Source organism: Rhinatrema bivittatum, chromosome 5 (assembly GCF_901001135.1).
Source record: "Rhinatrema bivittatum chromosome 5, aRhiBiv1.1, whole genome shotgun sequence".
Lineage (NCBI taxonomy): Eukaryota > Metazoa > Chordata > Amphibia > Gymnophiona > Rhinatrematidae > Rhinatrema > Rhinatrema bivittatum.
In genome coordinates this window covers 5705758-5727413 of record NC_042619.1, presented here as the reverse complement: position 1 = coordinate 5727413, position 21656 = coordinate 5705758, and the positions used below count along the sequence as shown (strand labels likewise).

Genomic DNA, 21656 nt, shown 5'->3' with positions numbered 1-21656 from the left:
TCCAAACGTTGCCTGTCAATTATATTCAGATCAGTCCATTATCTTGCCAGCATTTCTGCGTGCCAGTAAGGGTGAATAGGCTCTTCATGCATTGGACTGCGGAAGAGCTTTGTTGCTCTATTTAGAAAGAATGAATTCCTACAGAAAGTCTTCACAACTTTCAACCCACACAAGCAGAGTTTTCCAGTTAAAAAGAGAATTCTTTCAATTTAGATTTCCGATTGCTCAACAAGTCAGGCCTTTGGCCACCTCTGCTGTGCAAGACTTCCACCCAGACCTTTACTGCTTCAAGACGGCTGTTTGGGGCAGGCAGCTCCCAGCAGCTGCACGTTCTCCTGTAAACCGTTATTTTCATGCACCCCTCAGCTTGGGCGTCCCCACCTGTGTGCTTGGTCTCTGCCCTCCTTATCCACAGGGAAAGGGAAATTGCTCACCTCAGGGGTTCTCCGGGGACAGCAGGGACCGATCCGCCACTCAATCCCACCCTCCTCCCCTTAGCTTGCTGTAAATGAGGAGGCTTACGCTCTGCGGCAGCTCCGAAAGTCATCCCCAGGTTTCCCGAGCTCTGAGACAGTCTTGCTGTCTCGGCACCATCGGATGAAAGGCCCCACTTGTGCGTCCGATCTGTCCTGCGGTCTGCAGAGAACACCTCACTACCGTGCACAGTCTACGTTACCGTGCTGTCACGTGTTTCTAAACGGTAACGGCACGTGTTCGTACGTTGGGATCCTTTAACAGGCCAGAAGAATGAAACGTGAAGGAGAGTCTGCAATATTACAGCAGGAAGAGGAGCCAGGCAGAGACCGGACAGGCCCTGTGCTCCTTCTCGGCCTTCATAATCCATCCTTAGAAGCAGCCTGAGGCGGCAAACGGTGGGGAAGACTGAAAAGTAGGATGTGAAAGGGTATCTGGCTGCCTTTTGAGAAGACGTAGCTTGAGCAGAACCTGGGACAGACGTCTTCAAAGGTACAGATCGGATCTGTGGGGGGGCTGAGTTACTCCTCCAGGGGGGGGGGGGTCTCTGAGGGAATCCATCCCTGTCAGCAGCGGGGTGGGGCTCTGTGCTAGCTCCTCCTCCTCCTCCTTTATAACCTGAATTTCTTAGGTTTTCACCACCAATCTGCTTTTAGGACAGTTCGTGGTCGGCAAACCCCAAATATCTGCTGTTTCCTGGCAGCCAAAACTATTTTGTGTGGCTGGCACCGTGTAATTTGGGAGATGTGCCCAGGTCCCGTTGTCAAAGGGGATCAGACTCGGGGGATCGACGCCGCCACTCTCCTTCAGGTTTTGCCGTCACCTTTGACAACCTGAGCAGTTCGGTTTGAAGTCGGGGCTGCCACGTTGTTCAAGTCTAAACCTGTTTCATTCTGATCTCACCCCCCAGTGGGCTGAACGTATTCTGCCTGTCAGGACCGGGAAGCTGGGAGCACAACCCTGGCTCCTCTGTGGTGCCCCCATGCATCTGTCTCCCAGGCTCATAATTCAGTAATTATTTACGGGATAAGCGGAGAGGACAGAAGGAGTGAAGCAGGAGACTCAGCAGAGTGTGCGGTGTCACGGGCAGAGGCTGAAGGGCCCTGTGCTCGTTACTGACTGTCAGCAGCCACTCCGGCTACAAACCGCTAAACGTTAAAGCATTTTCCCTGGGCATGTGGGTGGTGAGCTCCTCCGGCTCTAGCAATTAATTAATTCTGGACTGCCCAAAAACAACACAAAGACATAAGGGCCAAATATTCAGCACCGCTTAGCCGGTGACGTTCAGACTTGGCTGAATAACCGGCTGCAGTCGGCCGCTGCTAACTTTTTTGTCCGGCTAACAAGTTTACCCAGCTAAGGGGCCGATGCAATAAATTAGCGTAGAAAGCGGGCGCCGAACAGTCGCGCCCACTTTCTTAATGCACCGTGCAATATTTAAATTAGGGGTTCGCGTTAGCCAGGAAGCGCTAGGGCTGCTCGCGCGATCCTAGCGCGTCCTTGCTAATGAGAACCCGATCGCTTTTCGTGACTCGGCCATACGCCAGCAAGGAAAACCAACGCCGAGAGTTCAGGAAACGAACGCTTGTCCGTCGAGCATCTGTTTCCTGAACCCGACTGTCTATTTTTTTTATTTTTTAAACTTTGTTTCTTGGATTTTTCATCCTACTTAATATCACAACGATATTAAGCAGGAGGCAGTACAGAAAAGCAATTTTTTCTGCACTTGTTTTCGATGCGCTGGGCTATTAACTCCTGCTCCAGGACAGTTAAAGGTGCGTCTGAGACGCACATTTTTTTTTTGCAGCGGGAGTGAATGCCTAATAGCCTCATTCGCATGCATTTGCACGTGATGAGCGCTATTAGATTCACTCCGCGTTGGACGCCTGTGGAATATGCGCTAATCCCCTTATTGCATTTAGGGGACTGATTAGCGCCAATTCTGCCCGCGTCCGACTGCGGGTTATACAGTGCGCTCGGCTGCTTGTCCTAGAGTTAGTCAGATAAACTTATCCAACTAATTTTCAGATAGCCAAGTATATTGAGCAGCAGAGCCTCTCAGCTGAGTTATCTGGATAAGTTATGAGTAAGGCTTATGACACCGTGGCTGTCAGGATAGTGGCTCACTATCAGGCCCGTAAGTGCACAAGCTTTACCAAACAGCTTTACGTGACTTCCGTCTTCTCCAGATCAGATCTGAGAGGTCCCCACAGCGCCAGAACCACACGCCTTACGTATCAGGCGCAGAAGGCACTTCCCCCACACACCACATGGCTTTATGCATTCATACAGTTTATTAGGGTCTTAGGAAATCATGGAGGGTCCTGGGATTTCTCTCCGGTCCCACTGCTGTCGATCGTAGCTGATAACGAGGCCACCTCTGTGCCATGGCGGGCTCCTGTTTTTTAGTAGCTGGCCATGACTTGGCTGATCCAGTTGTTGTAGTTGCAGACCTTGGTGTAGACGGTTGGGTGCCCCTTCATTGCACATTCGTATCCCCAGGACACAACCCCCTGAAGCTCTCCGTTACACACCAGGGGGCCACCAGAATCTCCCTGTAAAGCAAACAGGAAAACTGAGCATTCAGACAGCAAAGCTCTTGCGTTATCTTAACACATCTTGCGTCCAATAGGAAGCCCAGTGAGACTCTTTCATCCTCTGTACCACTGCACATCTAAGTGACTGGGCTGTCTTTCCTGCCTCCCATACTGTCCGGCTTCGCTTTATTCAGTACAAGCTGCAGGACTACAATTCCCAAGATGCTTTAGGATGAGCGCTAACATCCACAGGTGGCTAGAAGTCTTCCTTATAGAGTTTGGCGTTAGAAAGCAGGTGAGTTACTCTGGAACGTCCAATTATAATCAAAAGTGATTCTCTAAGTCATTTATTCCAGCGCTCCTGCATTTTGTACCTGGGATTCACAAGACCTGCCCCTGACTCCTGCCTCTGAGGTATATAAGATCTCCTGAAGACCTTGTGAAGCTCACATGTTTTCACTTTAATGGCCCATGTACAGAAATATTTTTTAAATAACTTGTTGATGAAAGTCAATTGCTGTATGAATGTCGTCCCCCCCCCCCCACCTCCACTTCATTCCACCACAAAGAGCTTGCTCCGGCAAGTCTCGATCATGGGGAACCCTGGATTTTCTGCGGGCTCATATGGGCCCAATGTATGTAAGGTGAGCAAAGGCTCCTTCCAGAGCCGTGGAGAGCAGCTGCCACCTAGGGGAAAGGAACGGTACTGCACGATATTCTGAATGAAGGGAAACCATGCACGGGAGCAGTCACAGTGTCCCCTCACTCCTACTCCCTGTCTCCCCTGTCTCTCTGCACGGCACATCAGCAGCAGGGAGCAGTCACAGGGTCCCCCTAACTCCTAGTCCCTGTCTCCCCTGTCTATCTGCAGGGCACATCAGCAGCAGGGAGCAGTCACAGGGTCCCCCTAACTCCTACTCCCTGTCTCCCCTGTCTATCTGCAGGGCACATCAGCAGCAGGGAGCAGTCACAGGGTCCCCTCACTCCTAGTCCCTGTCTCCCCTGTCTATCTGCAGGGCACATCAGCAGCAGGGAGCAGTCACAGGGTCCCCTCACTCCTAGTCCCTGTCTCCCCAGTCTATCTGCAGGGCACATCAGCAGCAGGGAGCAGTCACAGGGTCCCTCACTCCTAGTCCCTGTCTCCCCTGTCTATCTGCAGGGCACATCAGCAGCAGGGAGCAGTCACAGGGTCCCCTCACTCCTAGTCCCCGTCTCCCCTGTCTATCTGCAGGGCACATCAGCAGCAGGGAGCAGTCACAGGGTCCCCCTCACTCCCAGTCCCTGTCTCCCCTGTCTATCTGCAGGGCACATCAGCAGCAGGGAGCAGTCACAGGGTCCCCTCACTCCTAGTCCCTGTCTCCCCTGTCTATCTGCAGGGCACATCAGCAGCAGGGAGCAGTCACAGGGTCCCCCTAACTCCTAGTCCCTGTCTCCCCTGTCTATCTGCAGGGCACATCAGCAGCAGGGAGCAGTCACAGGGTCCCCCTAACTCCCAGTCCCCGTCTCCCCTGTCTATCTGCAGGGCACATCAGCAGCAGGGAGCAGTCACAGGGTCCCCTCACTCCTAGTCCCTGTCTCCCCTGTCTATCTGCAGGGCACATCAGCAGCAGGGAGCAGTCACAGGGTCCCCTCACTCCTAGTCCCTGTCTCCCCTGTCTATCTGCAGGGCACATCAGCAGCAGGGAGCAGTCACAGGGTCCCCTAACTCCTAGTCCCCGTCTCCCCTGTCTATCTGCAGGGCACATCAGCAGCAGGGAGCAGTCACAGGGTCCTCCTAACTCCCAGTCCCCGTCTCCCCTGTCTATCTGCAGGGCACATCAGCAGCAGGGAGCAGTCACAGGGTCCTCCTAACTCCCAGTCCCCGTCTCCCCTGTCTATCTGCAGGGCACATCAGCAGCAGGGAGCAGTCCCAGGGTCCTCCTAACTCCCAGTCCCCGTCTCCCCTGTCTATCTGCAGGGCACATCAGCAGCAGGGAGCAGTCACAGGGTCCTCCTAACTCCTAGTCCCTGTCTCCCCTGTCTATCTGCAGGGCACATCAGCAGCAGGGAGCAGTCACAGGGTCCCCCTAACTCCTAGTCCCCGTCTCCCCTGTCTATCTGCAGGGCACATCAGCAGCAGGGAGCAGTCACAGGGTCCCCTCACTCCTAGTCCCCGTCTCCCCTGTCTATCTGCAGGGCACATCAGCAGCAGGGAGCAGTCACAGGGTCCCCTCACTCCTAGTCCCCGTCTCCCCTGTCTATCTGCAGGGCACATCAGCAGCAGGGAGCAGTCACAGGGTCCCCTCACTCCTAGTCCCCGTCTCCCCTGTCTATCTGCAGGGCACATCAGCAGCAGGGAGCAGTCACAGGGTCCCCCTAACTCCCAGTCCCCGTCTCCCCTGTCAATCTGCACGGCACATCAGCAGCAGGGAGCAGTCACAGGGTCCCCTAACTCCTAGTCCCTGTCTCCCCTGTCTATCTGCAGGGCACATCAGCAGCAGGGAGCAGTCACAGGGTCCCCTAACTCCTAGTCCCTGTCTCCCCTGTCTATCTGCAGGGCACATCAGCAGCAGGGAGCAGTCACAGGGTCCCCTCACTCCTAGTCCCCGTCTCCCCTGTCTATCTGCAGGGCACATCAGCAGCAGGGAGCAGTCACAGGGTCCCCTAACTCCTAGTCCCCGTCTCCCCTGTCTATCTGCAGGGCACATCAGCAGCAGGGAGCAGTCACAGTGTCCCCCTAACTCCTAGTCCCTGTCTCCCCTGTCTATCTGCAGGGCACATCAGCAGCAGGGAGCAGTCACAGGGTCCCCTCACTCCTAGTCCCTGTCTCCCCTGTCTATCTGCAGGGCACATCAGCAGCAGGGAGCAGTCACAGGGTCCCCTCACTCCTAGTCCCCGTCTCCCCTGTCTATCTGCACGGCACATCAGCAGCAGGGAGCAGTCACAGGGTCCCCTCACTCCTAGTCCCTATCTCCCCTGTCTATCTGCAGGGCACATCAGCAGCAGGGAGCAGTCACAGGGTCCCCTAACTCCTAGTCCCTGTCTCCCCTGTCTATCTGCAGGGCACATCAGCAGCAGGGAGCAGTCACAGGGTCCCCCTAACTCCCAGTCCCCATCTCCCCTGTCTATCTGCAGGGCACATCAGCAGCAGGGAGCAGTCACAGGGTCCCCCTCACTCCTAGTCCCTGTCTCCCCTGTCTATCTGCAGGGCACATCAGCAGCAGGGAGCAGTCACAGGGTCCCCCTAACTCCTAGTCCCCGTCTCCCCTGTCTATCTGCAGGGCACATCAGCAGCAGGGAGCAGTCACAGGGTCCCCCTCACTCCTAGTCCCTGTCTCCCCTGTCTATCTGCAGGGCACATCAGCAGCAGGGAGCAGTCACAGGGTCCCCCTAACTCCTAGTCCCCGTCTCCCCTGTCTATCTGCACGGCACATCAGCAGCAGGGAGCAGTCACAGTGTCCCCCTCACTCCTAGTCCCTGTCTCCCCTGTCTATCTGCAGGGCACATCAGCAGCAGGGAGCAGTCACAGGGTCCCCCTCACTCCTAGTCCCTGTCTCCCCTGTCTATCTGCAGGGCACATCAGCAGCAGGGAGCAGTCACAGGGTCCCCCTACCCTCCTATTCCCTGTCTCCCCTGTCTATCTGCAGGGCACATCAGCAGCAGGGAGCAGTCACAGGGTCCCCTCACTCCTAGTCCCTGTCTCCCCTGTCTATCTGCAGGGCACATCAGCAGCAGGGAGCAGTCACAGGGTCCCCCTAACTCCTAGTCCCTGTCTCCCCTGTCTATCTGCAGGGCACATCAGCAGCAGGGAGCAGTCACAGGGTCCCCCTAACTCCTAGTCCCTGTCTCCCCTGTCTATCTGCAGGGCACATCAGCAGCAGGGAGCAGTCACAGGGTCCCCTCACTCCTAGTCCCTATCTCCCCTGTCTATCTGCAGGGCACATCAGCAGCAGGGAGCAGTTACAGGGTCCCCCTAACTCCTAGTCCCCATCTCCCCTGTCTATCTGCAGGGCACATCAGCAGCAGGGAGCAGTCACAGGGTCCCCCTAACTCCTAGTCCCCTGTCTCCCCTGTCTATCTGCAGGGCACATCAGCAGCAGGGAGCAGTCACAGGGTCCCCCTCACTCCTAGTCCCTGTCTCCCCTGTCTATCTGCAGGGCACATCAGCAGCAGGGAGCAGTCACAGGGTCCCCCTAACTCCTAGTCCCCTGTCTCCCCTGTCTATCTGCAGGGCACATCAGCAGCAGGGAGCAGTCACAGGGTCCCCTCACTCCTAGTCCCTGTCTCCCCTGTCTATCTGCAGGGCACATCAGCAGCAGGGAGCAGTCACAGGGTCCCCCTAACTCCTAGTCCCTGTCTCCCCTGTCTATCTGCAGGGCACATCAGCAGCAGGGAGCAGTCACAGGGTCCCCCTCACTCCTAGTCCCTGTCTCCCCTGTCTATCTGCAGGGCACATCAGCAGCAGGGAGCAGTCACAGGGTCCCCCTCACTCCTAGTCCCTGTCTCCCCTGTCTATCTGCAGGGCACATCAGCAGCAGGGAGCAGTCACAGGGTCCCCTCACTCCTAGTCCCTGTCTCCCCTGTCTATCTGCAAGGCACATCAGCAGCAGGGAGCAGTCACAGGGTCCCCCTAACTCCTAGTCCCCTGTCTCCCCTGTCTATCTGCAGGGCACATCAGCAGCAGGGAGCAGTCACAGGGTCCCCCTCACTCCTAGCCCCCGTCTCCCCTGTCTATCTGCAGCGCACATCAGCAGCAGGGAGCAGTCACAGGGTCCCCCTAACTCCTAGTCCCTGTCTCCCCTGTCTATCTGCAGGGCACATCAGCAGCAGGGAGCAGTCACAGGGTCCCCCTCACTCCTAGTCCCCGTCTCCCCTGTCTATCTGCAGGGCACATCAGCAGCAGGGAGCAGTCACAGGGTCCCCCTCACTCCTAGTCCCCTGTCTCCCCTGTCTATCTGCAGGGCACATCAGCAGCAGGGAGCAGTCACAGGGTCCCCCTCACTCCTAGTCCCTGTCTCCCCTGTCTATCTGCAGGGCACATCAGCAGCAGGGAGCAGTCCCAGGGTCCCCCTAACTCCTAGTCCCTGTCTCCCCTGTCTATCTGCAGGGCACATCAGCAGCAGGGAGCAGTCACAGGGTCCCCCTCACTCCTAGTCCCTGTCTCCCCTGTCTATCTGCAGGGCACATCAGCAGCAGGGAGCAGTCACAGGGTCCCCCTAACTCCTAGTCCCTGTCTCCCCTGTCTATCTGCAGGGCACATCAGCAGCAGGGAGCAGTCACAGGGTCCCCCTCACTCCTAGTCCCTGTCTCCCCTGTCTATCTGCAGGGCACATCAGCAGCAGGGAGCAGTCACAGGGTCCCCTCACTCCTAGTCCCTGTCTCCCCTGTCTATCTGCAGGGCACATCAGCAGCAGGGAGCAGTCACAGGGTCCCCTCACTCCTAGTCCCGTCTCCCCTGTCTATCTGCAGGGCACATCAGCAGCAGGGAGCAGTCACAGGGTCCCCCTCACTCCTAGTCCCTGTCTCCCCTGTCTATCTGCAGGGCACATCAGCAGCAGGGAGCAGTCACAGGGTCCCCCTCACTCCTAGTCCCCGTCTCCCCTGTCTATCTGCAGGGCACATCAGCAGCAGGGAGCAGTCACAGGGTCCCCCTCACTCCTAGTCCCCTGTCTCCCCTGTCTATCTGCAGGGCACATCAGCAGCAGGGAGCAGTCACAGGGTCCCCCTCACTCCTAGTCCCTGTCTCCCCTGTCTATCTGCAGGGCACATCAGCAGCAGGGAGCAGTCACAGGGTCCCCCTCACTCCCAGTCCCTGTCTCCCCTGTCTATCTGCACGGCACATCAGCAGCAGGGAGCAGTCACAGGGTCCCCCTCACTCCTAGTCCCCGTCTCCCCTGTCTATCTGCACGGCACATCAGCAGCAGGGAGCAGTCACAGGGTCCCCCTCACTCCTAGTCCCCGTCTCCCCTGTCTATCTGCAGGGCACATCAGCAGCAGGGAGCAGTCACAGGGTCCCCCTCACTCCTAGTCCCCGTCTCCCCTGTCTATCTGCAGGGCACATCAGCAGCAGGGAGCAGTCACAGGGTCCCCCTCACTCCTAGTCCCCGTCTCCCCTGTCTATCTGCAGGGCACATCAGCAGCAGGGAGCAGTCACAGGGTCCCCCTCACTCCTAGTCCCCGTCTCCCCTGTCTATCTGCAGGGCACATCAGCAGCAGGGAGCAGTCACAGGGTCCCCTCACTCCTAGTCCCCTGTCTCCCCTGTCTATCTGCAGGGCACATCAGCAGCAGGGAGCAGTCACAGGGTCCCCTCACTCCTAGTCCCTGTCTCCCCTGTCTATCTGCACGGCACATCAGCAGCAGGGAGCAGTCACAGGGTCCTCTAACTCCTAGTCCCTGTCTCCCCTGTCTATCTGCAGGGCACATCAGCAGCAGGGAGCAGTCACAGGGTCCCCTCACTCCTAGTCCCTGTCTATCTGCAGGGCACATCAGCAGCAGGGAGCAGTCACAGGGTCCCCTCTACTCCTAGTCCCTGTCTCCCCTGTCTATCTGCAGGGCACATCAGCAGCAGGGAGCAGTCACAGGGTCCCTCTAACTCCTAGTCCCTGTCTCCCCTGTCTATCTGCAGGGCACATCAGCAGCAGGGAGCAGTCACAGGGTCCTCTAACTCCTAGTCCCTGTCTCCCCTGTCTATCTGCAGGGCACATCAGCAGCAGGGAGCAGTCACAGGGTCCCCTAACTCCTAGTCCCCGTCTCCCCTGTCTATCTGCAGGGCACATCAGCAGCAGGGAGCAGTCACAGGGTCCCCTCACTCCTAGTCCCCTGTCTCCCCTGTCTATCTGCAGGGCACATCAGCAGCAGGGAGCAGGTCACAGGGTCCTCCTAACTCCTAGTCCCCTGTCCTCCCCTGTCTATCTGCAGGGCACAATCAGCAGCAGGGAGCAGTCCACAGGGTCCCCTAACTCCTAGTCCCCTGTCTCCCCTGTCTATCTGCAGGGCACATCAGCAGCAGGGAGCAGTCACAGGGTCCCCTCACTCCTAGTCCCGTCTCCCCTGTCTATCTGCAGGGCACATCAGCAGCAGGGAGCAGTCACAGGGTCCCCCTCACTCCTAGTCCCTGTCTCCCCTGTCTATCTGCAGGGCACATCAGCAGCAGGGAGCAAGTCACAGGGTCCCCTCACTCCTAGTCCCCGTCTCCCCTGTCTATCTGCAGGGCACATCAGCAGCAGGGAGCAGTCACAGGGTCCCCCTTACTCCCAGTCCCTGTCTCCCCTGTCTATCTGCAGGGCACATCAGCAGCAGGGAGCAGTCACAGGGTCCCCTCACTCCTAGTCCCTGTCTCCCCTGTCTATCTGCAGGGCACATCAGCAGCAGGGAGCAGTCACAGGGTCCCCTCACTCCTAGTCCCTGTCTCCCCTGTCTATCTGCACGGCACATCAGCAGCAGGGAGCAGTCACAGGGTCCCCCTAACTCCTAGTCCCTGTCTCCCCTGTCTATCTGCAGGGCACATCAGCAGCAGGGAGCAGTCACAGGGTCCTCCTAACTCCTAGTCCCCGTCTCCCCTGTCTATCTGCAGGGCACATCAGCAGCAGGGAGCAGTCACAGGGTCCCCTCACTCCTAGTCCCTGTCTCCCCTGTCTATCTGCACAGCACATCAGCAGCAGGGAGCAGTCACAGGGTCCCCCTCACTCCTAGTCCCCGTCTCCCCTGTCTATCTGCAGGGCACATCAGCAGCAGGGAGCAGTCACAGGGTCCCCTCACTCCTAGTCCCTGTCTATCTGCAGGGCACATCAGCAGCAGGAAGCTGTGCACCCCCTGCCCTCCTGTGAGACAGTTCATGAAGTGCCTTGGCTTGCAGCATTGCCCCCTACCTGGCAGGTGCTGCGTCCTCCCTGCATGAATCCGGAGCACATCATATTATCTGTGTAGTAGTAGGGATAGGCTGCCTGGCACTGTGTGCTGGAGATTATTGGCTCGTTCAGGCACTGAAGGGTCCGTGGATATACAACTGCAAAATAACATTATTTTAAAATGACTTCATCAAATTCTAGCATGGTAAGGAAAGAGCGATTCACTGATGACTCCTGTGGACACATCGTCTTATCCTTCCCACACTTCAGCACAGATTTGCAAGTCAGTACTTCTTAGAGCTACAGGACATCCCAACATGCAATGGAGTAAAACCAAACAAGAGAGCCTGCTGCTTCCCCTGCAGAAGCATTTCAAGTTTAGCAGAAGCAAATCCTTTCAAAGTCAAGACTGTGTTGCATGTTCTGAGTCACATCATGCCACAAGTGTTCATGTTCGTATAAGGTGGGATGGGCATGCATGTGACAGAAGTAAATTGTGTGATGTATACATATTTGAGTGTATGTGTACATGAGCATCTCTGCATGTGTGTGTGTGTCCGTGTGCATCTGTATATATGTTTCTGTGTGCATGCATGTGTGTGTACATGTTTGCATACATACATGTGCGTGTATGTGTGAGTGCACGTGTATATGCAAGTGTTTGTGATGCTGGACTCACCTCCATTTGTCACGGTGTTCCCCAGCCCGATACGATGCACCAGGTCCCAGCGGTTACACAGCTGCTGGGCAGTGGGATAGGAGACACATACTGCTTGAACTGAGCAGGCTGAGCTAATTTGACCAACATGATGTCATTGTTCATGGTCTGAGAATTGTAGTTCGGGTGCTTGATGACATAGGAGACTGGAATGTTCTGTTCGGTGCCCTCCACCTGGGTCGTGTCATACTCACCAAGGTGAGCTGTCAGAACATTGGCTCTGCCGGGAAAAATACATCAGCTGAAGTCAAAGCAATTGTACATATGTCAGGACAGGTTTCAGAATTATTTTGAGTTTACAGCTGTTGGAAACAGAACAAGGAGGAAGAAACAGAGAGAGTGGGATAGAAAAAGGAAGCAAGAGAGAGAGGCACAGTAAAAGTAAGAAAGAGGAAGAAATGGGAAAGGCAGAGGGAAAGAGGTAAGAGAGAAAGGGAGGGATAGGAGTTTAAGGGCAGGAGAAAGTGTATGATGGAGAAGGGCAGAAAGTGACCATATCTGAGTGAGTGACAAGGGAGAGAGTGCATGAGGATGGAAGATTAAAAGAGTGGGTAAGAGAGACTAGGAGAGGATAAGAGAGAGAGAGACAGAAAGAGTAAGAAGAAGAGAAAGTGAGTGTGAGATGAAGAAAGTTGTCAGAGTGAGTAAGAAGAGAAAAAGCACTGTGAATGAGAAAGAGGGAGAGAGTGATTAAGGCAATAGAGTGTGAGAGTGAGTGAGACAGAGGATGAGCGAGGAGAGAATATGAGACTGAGACAAGAAGAGAGAGAGGAAAAGAGAGAGTAAGTGAGGAGAAAAGTAAAAAGAGTGCATGTGACATGGAGAAAGTGAGTGAAGGAGAGAGAGAAGTGATACAGCGGGTGAGAATGAGGAGAAGGTATGAGACTGAGTGAGACAAGAGAGAGAGAGAGAGAGTAAGAAAGAGCGTAAGAGCAAGTGAGACAGAAGGAGACAGTGTGTAAAAAGAAAGAGTGAAAATGAGTGTGAGATTGAAAGAGTGAGTGAGACAGAGGGAGAGGTGTGAGTAAGAGGGAGAGAATGAGTGAAGAGGGAGAGAATGAGTGAGGAGAGAGAGTGAGAGAAGTGAGACAGAGGGTGAGAGTGAAGAGAGAGAGTATGAGACAGAGAAACAGAGGGTGAAAGTGAGAAGGGAGTATAGGACTGAGACAGAAAGAGAGAGTAAGAAAGAAAGAGTGAACAAATGAGACAGGAGAAAGAGAGTAACAAGAGAGAATGAGTGTGAGATGGATAGAGTGAGTGAGGAGAGAGAGTGAGAGAAGTGAGACAGAGTGTGAGAGTGAGGAGAGAGTCTAAGACTGAGTGAAACAAAAGGAGAGAAGGAAAGAAAGAGAGAGCAAGTGAGACAGAAGGAGAAAGTGAGTAAAAAGAGAGTGATAATGAGTGTGAGACAGAGAAAGTGAGTGAGATGGAGAGGGTGTGTAAGAGTGAAATGGAGAGAGTGTGTGTGTGAGTGAGAGGGAGAGAAGGAGTGAGAGAGAGGGAGTGAAGCAGAGAGAAGGTATATGTGAGTGAGACAGAGGGAGACAGAGGGAGATGGTGTGTGTGACTGAGACAGAGAGAGAGTGAGACAGAGAGAGATGGTGTGTGTGAGTGAGACAGAGGGAGAGTGTGTGTGTGTGAAACAGAGGGAGAGAGCGTGAGACAGAAGGAGAGAGTGTGAGTGAGACAGAAGGAGAGGGTGTGTGTGATTGAAACAGAGAGAGAGTAAGACAGAGGGAGAGGGTGTGAGTAAGTGAGTGAGACAGAGGGAGAGAGTGAGTGAGACAGAGGGCCTGATTCACTAAAGCTTTTCTCCCACTCTTGTGTTTATGGAGAACGAGCCTCGTTCCTCACGCATGCCATAGGTAGAGAAAGCTGGCAGCCTCACGGTTGGTAGCAGTGAGCAGCCGATACAATCCACTGGTTGTTGATCAGGGTCCCTCCACACCAGCGATTTCCACTGTAGGTGAAGAAGACCTGCCAGGGGATCGAGGTCCGGCCACAATTGTAACCATTAACGATATCATCAGTCCGCTGCACCGTCAGAGGGGCGGCCGCTGTAAGAGAGAGAAGAGAAACCTTAGCATGGGAGCTCAGAATGTGCTCTAAAGAACCTTCCTGTGGCAAAAGGACCGCGTAACAGCAGCCAAAGGATTGTGCTGGCTTAACTAGTACAAGTACGCAGGCACGTACCTCCCTGTACACATCACACAGATCATATCAGCAGGTGTATATAGTGCTGCACAGCAACACAGGCTATGTCAGTACTCATGTGTACAGTGCTCCAGGGTAATGCAGGCTCTGACACTGTGGGCCAGATTTTAAAAGGGGTACGCGCGTAACCCTTTCAAAACCCCCCTGCGCGTGCAGAGCCTATTTTGCAACACCCTCAACAACCAGTGTTCCATGGTTGGACCACAAATTAATCCAGACCACACTCCGATTGAAAACCTCCCTCACGGAAACCAACCAATCCAAAAATACATTGAATTCCATAAACCATGCCCAGTGAAGAGCTGATAGAAACCCTCCCCAATGCCTTGAACACCCTTGAACTCAATGACGCAAACACTGACATCAACTCTTGGATCTCCATCAACGTTGAAATCACCAAATCCAAATGCCCAATTATCTCCAAAGTAATCAACATGGACAACCCCCACAAAACATCTTGGTATAACCCAGAACTAAAAAACACCAAATGACTTCTCAGACAAGCAGAGAAAAGATGGAGAAGACATCCTACCTCACCTCATCTCGACAGATACAAAACACTACTCCACATTTACAGAACAATCACTGTCAAAGCCAAAAGAGAATTCTACTCAAAGAAAATTCACCAACACCAATATAATCCCAGAATTCTTTTCAACTTTGTCTCCAACCTGACCCAACCAAGCCATAACCCACTGTCAAAGGAAGACTTCTCGAAGGCTTGTGAAGAACTCGCCCAATTCTTTACAGACAAAATATCAAAGTTAATACCAACCAACCCCTCAGCATGTGCAACCAATCCCCCAGCATGCCTGGAAAGGCCAAATCCCCACAATCCAACATCCCCCACTTGGACCAGCTTTGACCTCATTGCCTCGACAGAAGTCAAAAAGATTATACAAAAAATCAACCCAGCCGCCCACCCTCTAGACCCTCTAGACCTCATCCCAGTCAAAACCCTCAAGGTAATCTCCGAAGTCATCACCAAACCTATAGCCAACATAATAAACACATCCCTCGAACAAGGTTTCTTTCCTGAAGCCCTCAAGTGCGCTGTAATAAAATCCATTCTAAAAAAACCACAACTGAACCCATCTGACCCTGCTAACTACAGATCCATCTCGACCTTTTCCGTCATATCGAAGATCCTGGAAAAAATTGTCAACCACCAACTCTCGGAACACCTGGAAACACACAAAATCCTTTACCCCACTCAACACGGATTCAGGAAATCACTCAGCACTGAAACGCTACTACTATCCCTCACAGACACCACACTGAGAGGTCTTGATGCCGGACACTCCTTCCTCCTGAAACTACTGGACATCTCTGCCGCCTTCGACACCATTAACCACAACTCTTTACTAACCCAACTAATGGAAATCGGACTAGGCGACAAAACCATAAAATGGTTTGAAACCTACTTATCTAATAGATCCTTCAAAGTGTGACTAAACAACAGCGGATCTAAACAGTTCCCACTCCCCCATGGCGTACCACAGGGTTCTTCTCTCTCCTCCACCCTATTTAACATATACATGCTCCCCCTCTGCAAACTAAACTCCTCTCCAGCCTGAACCTCCACTACTTCGTCTACGCAGATGATGTCCAGATACTACTCCCCGTGAAAGAAAACATGCAACACACCCTACTGTTTGGGAATCTTACTCAGCCCAAATAAAAAACCTCCTTTCACAGCTAACCCTCACACTCAATCACACAAAAACAGAAATACTTTACATAACAAACAAGCACCTCACAAAGAACATCCAAGACCCCATGCCCATTCAACCATTCAGCCAGTGCGCTACCGAAGTAAAAGACCTAGGAATCACATTGGACTCAGAGCTCAACCTAAAAAAACAATTCAACGCAACAATGAAAGAGGGCTAGCTCAAGAATCAAATCTTCAAGAAACTCAAGCCCCTCCTCTTCAATCAAGACTACAGGACAGTACTCCAATCCCTCTTATTCTCGAAGCTGGACTACTGCAACTCCCTCCTCCTCGGGCTCCCTTCATCCACCCTCAAACCCCTGCAACTTCTCCAAAATGCAGCAGCCAGATCCCTAACAAACAACAGTCGATCCTCCCACATCACACCCATCCTCAAAGACCTCCATTGGCTCCCAATAACCCACAGAATCCAATACAAAGCCCTAACCCTACTACACAAATCCATCTACAATAAAAATACAGAATGGCTAAAAGACACCCTCCACCACCATGACACCCAAAGAAGCCTCAGATCCAAGAACACCGGCCTGCTAAACATACCCTCCGCAAAACTAGCACACCTCACCGCAACCAGAGAACGCGCCATATCAATAGCAGGCCCAGTTTTGAAAAAAATCCCCCGGGCCGATATTTTCCTGCAATCCGCCCCTGCAGACCCACAGAAACTCTAAAAACTATACCCCACTATTTCCCAAAGTTATACTTACCAACCCTCTTCAGCCACCAGCAAGTTGATCTTCTCTCAGTGGATTGAGAGGATTGCGGCTTCACAGGAAGGTGAAGGTGCACTGTCCAGTCCTTTCTGATGTAAGATCTGGTGACTGGCTCCCGTTTCCCGGGCTAACACTTTGCATCAGATCCAGCAATAACTTCTTTTCCTCTAAAAACACCCAATTTATTCTCAAAACTACTCTCGCCAAAATGCCCCCCCAGTCTCCCTGTAATCTTCTAGGATGGCCCTTCCTGTGCTTGTAGCTGTGCCATCTCTGTAGGGTCCCCCCCCCCCCTCAGTGCAGGCAGCCCCAGCTTGGGCATTCTCAAGCACCCCTGTCCCCTTGATATTAGCTCAGTGCCCCCCCCCCCCCCTGTACCCTTTCTAACATTTGGAGATCCTTTCAGAGGAAAGGCGCCCACACAACTGAGCTCCATTCGTCCATGTGATTTACCAAGGTCCCTGTACAGTCATGGGGTGATGCCCCCCCCCAGCTCCGGCTGCTGCCGCTGCCTGGTTCCCAGGGCCCCTCCCCTGGTCGGCGTCAGTAGGTATTGAATCTCCGCTGTGCCACCTGCGTTACCCTGCATGTACGTGCCCACATTAAATCTCCTCTGCCGGGCCTCGGCCCGTTCACCCAAAGCTTCTGCGCCGTCCGTATGTCCCGCTGTGCACTGACAGAGTGAAAGTGTCTGCTTATGCCTTCCTCTCCATCCTTGACAGAAATATTAAATAACAGATGTCAGCCCCGGGTGTCCCCCGTTAAGTTCATGGGGGGTAATAGTGAACCCTCCGCAGCTCCTAACGCAACGACAAATGGATTCTTGCAGCTTATCTTTCTTGCTTTGAAAATCTTCCCTCCGTGCGTCGCGATATCGTAAGCTGTAGTGAAATCCAGATGAACCCCCACCTGTCCTGCTTCACGTGGCAAAGTTAAACCCCCAGTCAGGCCGGTCCCTGGTGCTGCCGACCCCAGACTGAGGCTCGCTAATCACTCCCCTCCCCTCCGAGCGCACAGCTGCCTCCTGGCTTAGGAGAGCTTCCAGGATTTTCTCTCGAGCGTTAGTCCCGAAAACTCCTCGTGAAATGTGTTCCGTCCAATAATAAGATGGCACCTTATTTCCATTCGTGGAAGCGGAGTAAAGGCAGGCACGCTGCTTTCTCCTGGTTAGGGCACTGCCTGCGCCTTTCAGCAGGAACCTGATGCCTGAACCAGCAGCCACCTCCCTCGTTCCCCTCGTTCCCCCTGCACGAACTTGGCTCGGTGGCTTTCATAGTCTCCAGTTCTTTTCCTTACCCATTTCTGGGTTATGCGAAAGCAGATTCTGCTCACTGTTAGGGTCTAGGGCCCTTACTGACGAATCTTCCACTAGTGGCCTTCCTACCACATGCACTGAAGCAGTATCCCTGCTCTGCTCCTATCACCGGTGTCTCTGCCTGCTTCCCTCACGCAAGGATTTGGCACATCTGCTATTATTCTTAGATGTAAAGAGCCTTGCGGGATTTATTTTGCTGCCTTTGGCGACATTTCCTCCCTGTCTGACTCCTGTCTTCCCCTCCTCTTTGCAAGCTCTGCAGGTCACTGAGTAACCTTAGTGCGTGGAGCACCGGGCTGAGAACCAGGAAAGCCAAGGTTCAGATCCTGCCAAGGCTCCTTGTGACCTTGGCAACTGACTTTAACCTTCATGGCCTCCGATACAACCCAATGTAAGCCCTCTCGGGACCGGGAAAATGTCTACTGCCCCCGCCTGTAACTGAACGTGAGCATGAGTTTGATGAGGTGAGTAATTAAATCCACAGACCGGTGCCCTCTTTGCTTTCAGAGACTCTATTCCTGACATCTAGGTTTACCTGCATGGAATGCACCTTTCTGTTTTCAGATTTCTTTTCCACTGGCGCACATGTATTTTGGAAACTATAGTTTGCAAATATTTAGGAACCCCTGGTAAAATTGAATGCCTCAGTTACTCTCTAACGGGCCGATATAGTACCTATAGCCCTATTAGGTATTCCTACGCGATACAGTAAGTAAAATGTGCAGCCAAGCCACATATTTTACTTTCAGAAATTAGCGCCTACCCAAAGGCTGGCGTTAATTTCTGCCGGCGCCGGGGAAGTGCACAGAAAAGCAGTAAAAACTGCTTTTCTGTGCACCCTCCAACTTAATATCATGGCGATATTAAGTCGGAGGTCCCGAAAGTTTAAAAAAGTAAAAAAAAAAATTTGAAATAGGCCCGTGGCTCGAAAACCGGACGCTCGATTTTGCCGGCGTCCGGTTTCCGAACCCGTGGCAGTCAGCGGGCTCAAGAACCGACATCGGCAAAATTGAGCGTCGGCTGTCAAACCCGCTGACAGCCTCCGCTCCTGTCCGAAAAGAGGCCCTAGGGACGCGCTAGTGTCTCTAGTGCCTCTTTTTACGGCCGGGCCTAATTTAAATAAATTTTTTTACTGTATCGCACGCACAGGAGAGTGTCCTGTGAGCTCGCCCGCTCTCCCGCGTTTTTACTGTATCGGCCCGGAAGTGAAGAGAAGCTTTGTACAAACTCTACATGGGACAAAGTTAAACAATATCTTTCTGCAATTTTTATTGCAAAATTACTATTTATTTGCTAATTTTAACAGATTAGAAATAATAAAACAGTGAATATAAGCCTGGATTTGTCACTAGGCCTGTACCTAGGGCAGCAAAAATCTGGGAGGAGGCAGCAGGCCGGCTGAAGATTTGCTGCCTTCCAGCTGTGCTGAACCTCTTTTAGCAGAGAAGAACTTTCTGCTTCCTGCTCCAGCCCCTCCCCTCCCAGTGCAGAGAACAGGAAGGGAGGGGGTGAGGGGGGAAGGGACACAGCAAAGAAAAACTGTTGTATTATTCCCTATTCCAACCCCTCCCCTCCTGTACTCTGTAGGGAAGAGGCCAGAGCACACAGAAGGGAGCAAGGAAAAACCCTAATCTGCTCTCTAATCCAGTCCATTTCCTCCTGTCATCCAGGGACTTGAGGGGAGAGCAAACTGAACAGAGCCCAGAAGGTTGTGCTTTATATCTTTTGCTCTGTGGTTCCTTGTCCAGAGGGAAGGGATGGGGGTGCGATGTCGCCAACAGTGCTTAGGGGTAGCTAAATCCTAAATCCATCACTGAGTGAATAGGTCATGTGGAAAAGTTTGGACACCCTTCCAGCTGAGTCATTGCTACTTTGTTAATAAGGCCCATAGAGTTTGACTCATCAGGCCTTCAGTTAGTCGAGTGAAGGCAATTCCACTGTTGAACAAATACTCTGACCCTTCTAAATTCTCAGGTTGTGTTTGTTGTCCTATTTTCATCGTCCCTGGACTCCTCTAAGCAGCTGTCTGAGAATCTGGAAATGAAGATACAGCAGTTCACTCTTATAAAAGAGGGAAAGGCTATAACAAAAATCTCTAATCACTTCCAACGAACAATTTCAGCTGTCAGAAACATTGTTAAGAAATGGAAGTTACAGTCTCATGTGCGGTTGTGGTCAAACAATTCAATTTTCAATTCATCAGCCAAAGCACTTTCTTTCAAAAACTTTAGGGCATATCAAAGTTTTCGCTTTGCATACTTTAGACAATGACTTTTGTGATGAGGTCACAGCTCTCCCATGCAAATCGTTGTTGTGTCAAGCAATTCTGTACTGTGGAACAGTGTACAACTGCTCCATTCTCAGTTAAACGTTTCAGCAAATCATTTGCTGTGATCGGTGGGTTTTGTTTTGCAGATCTGACCAGGTTTCAGACAGCTCTATCAGAGGTTTGTCTTCCTCTTCCAGATCTTGCCTTGACTTCAACATTTCCATGTAACTTCCATGCCTAAACGATGCTTCTGATAGATGAAATTCTGAGCTGAAAGTGTTTAGCGGTTTTTTATAGCCTTCCCCGATTTGTAAGAGTAAATTACTGAATCTTCATTTCCAAACGCTCAGACACCTGCTTAGCTAAGAAGAGGTTGTTGAAAGCAGACGGAACAATCACAACCTGGGAGGTTAGAAGGATCAGAATATTTATCCAATGTGGCCTTGTCTTCCACTGACTAATTAGAAGCCTAACATTATCAAGGTTTTGGGGCTTTGTAACAACTTTTTTATTGCTGAAACGTTTATGAATCATCTGGAAGGGTGACCTGACTTCTACAGATGCCACGCTCACTGTTTTATTATTTTCAGTCTGTTAAAATCTGCAAATAAATAGTCGTCTTCCCCCTGGTCTTCCTTTGTCCTGATCTCAAAAGATTCCCCTGTTATGGTCCCTTCTTCCCCAAAAGATCTCTGAGCTGCAGGTCATTCACAGAACTGTTCCTTAAATGATCAGAGAGCAAGCCAGCCTCCCCCGTTCCATACCGGAAATCATCCCGCTGCCTCTCTGTCCCTCTTCTCACCACTCAGGACACGCATCACCCCCCACCCCCTTCCGCCCTGCAATGCTCTCACTTTACTCCACCATTATAACTCAGTCTGGCCATTCCTTCTCTATCATTCCTTGCATTAACCTGTCTATTTTGTCCTCGAGATGAAGGAAATAGACCTTGTGCCCCCTGCTGATTTTCTTGTTTTCTTATCCGTCAATTTATGAACAATTAAGGGTGGATATTTGCTCAGCTAACATTGGGTGTTTGCCAGGTAAATCTACCCCTACCCATTTATGTTACCTACTCAGCAGGTTTCTAAATACTCAGCCCTTAAAGACCCCCAGCATTATTACTGGTCCCAGTCTGCCTGCTCTATGCATTCGGTCCTCTGTAGTTCTGCAATTTCAATCTTATTCTTCTTGCCCAGAATTTCTAACCATGAAGCCCCCCTTCCCCCACCCGAGTCCAGGCCAGTGTCGCCCTCTGAGGAAAGGCTGTCGCTCAGCCCTGGTACAGAGATGGACACCTAACACCTTTTCTGAACTCACCTGTCCCCCACGCCGCCAGCACAAGGACGAGGAAGGCCTTCATCTTGCAGTCTACAGAGCCCACGGCTTACAGAGAGTTTATAAACGCGGGCTTTATCAGGTTCCCCCGACCTATCCGAGCCTCAGCAAGCAGGCCGTGGTGGCCGATATCTCGCGCACGTCTGGGAGAGGCTCTGTACCTGGAGCCATTGTTGCAGTGTTTGCTGTACAAGAAGGTGTGTGTGTGATGGATCTCACTGATAATATCACATGGTCCTGGGGCCTCACTGCCAGAGCTCAGGGACATGAGATCTGACCTTCCCTGGGGTAACCAACTCAGCAGCCAAGGAGCGCTCTCTCTACTGCTCTGAACGAAAGCCAAGCAAGAAGGCTCAGTGCTGCCCCATCAGAGTACGAGGGGCTGAATGTCAGTGCAAGGTCAGCATGTGTGCCAGGCAGGTGCACAGAGTTAAAATATGATTTGCTAGGGCCGGCCTGGTGGCTCCTGGGTTCCCTCGTCAGGTCAAGTCTTCCACTTCCTGGGCTGGCCGGAGC

At 52.5% G+C, this 21656-nt stretch overlaps 1 protein-coding gene across 1 annotated transcript; it reads right to left on the bottom strand.

The window, feature by feature from the left end:
- Positions 1 to 2749: 2749 nt before the first annotated feature.
- On the bottom strand, positions 2750 to 21223 carry LOC115091749 (trypsin I-P1-like). The gene is given in 6 exon segments (XM_029601927.1): positions 2750 to 3029; positions 10860 to 10996; positions 11518 to 11538; positions 11541 to 11776; positions 13445 to 13613; positions 21123 to 21223. Coding segments are annotated over 6 exon segments (756 nt in total). The 5' UTR covers positions 21166 to 21223; the 3' UTR covers positions 2750 to 2879.
- Positions 21224 to 21656: the final 433 nt, after the last annotated feature.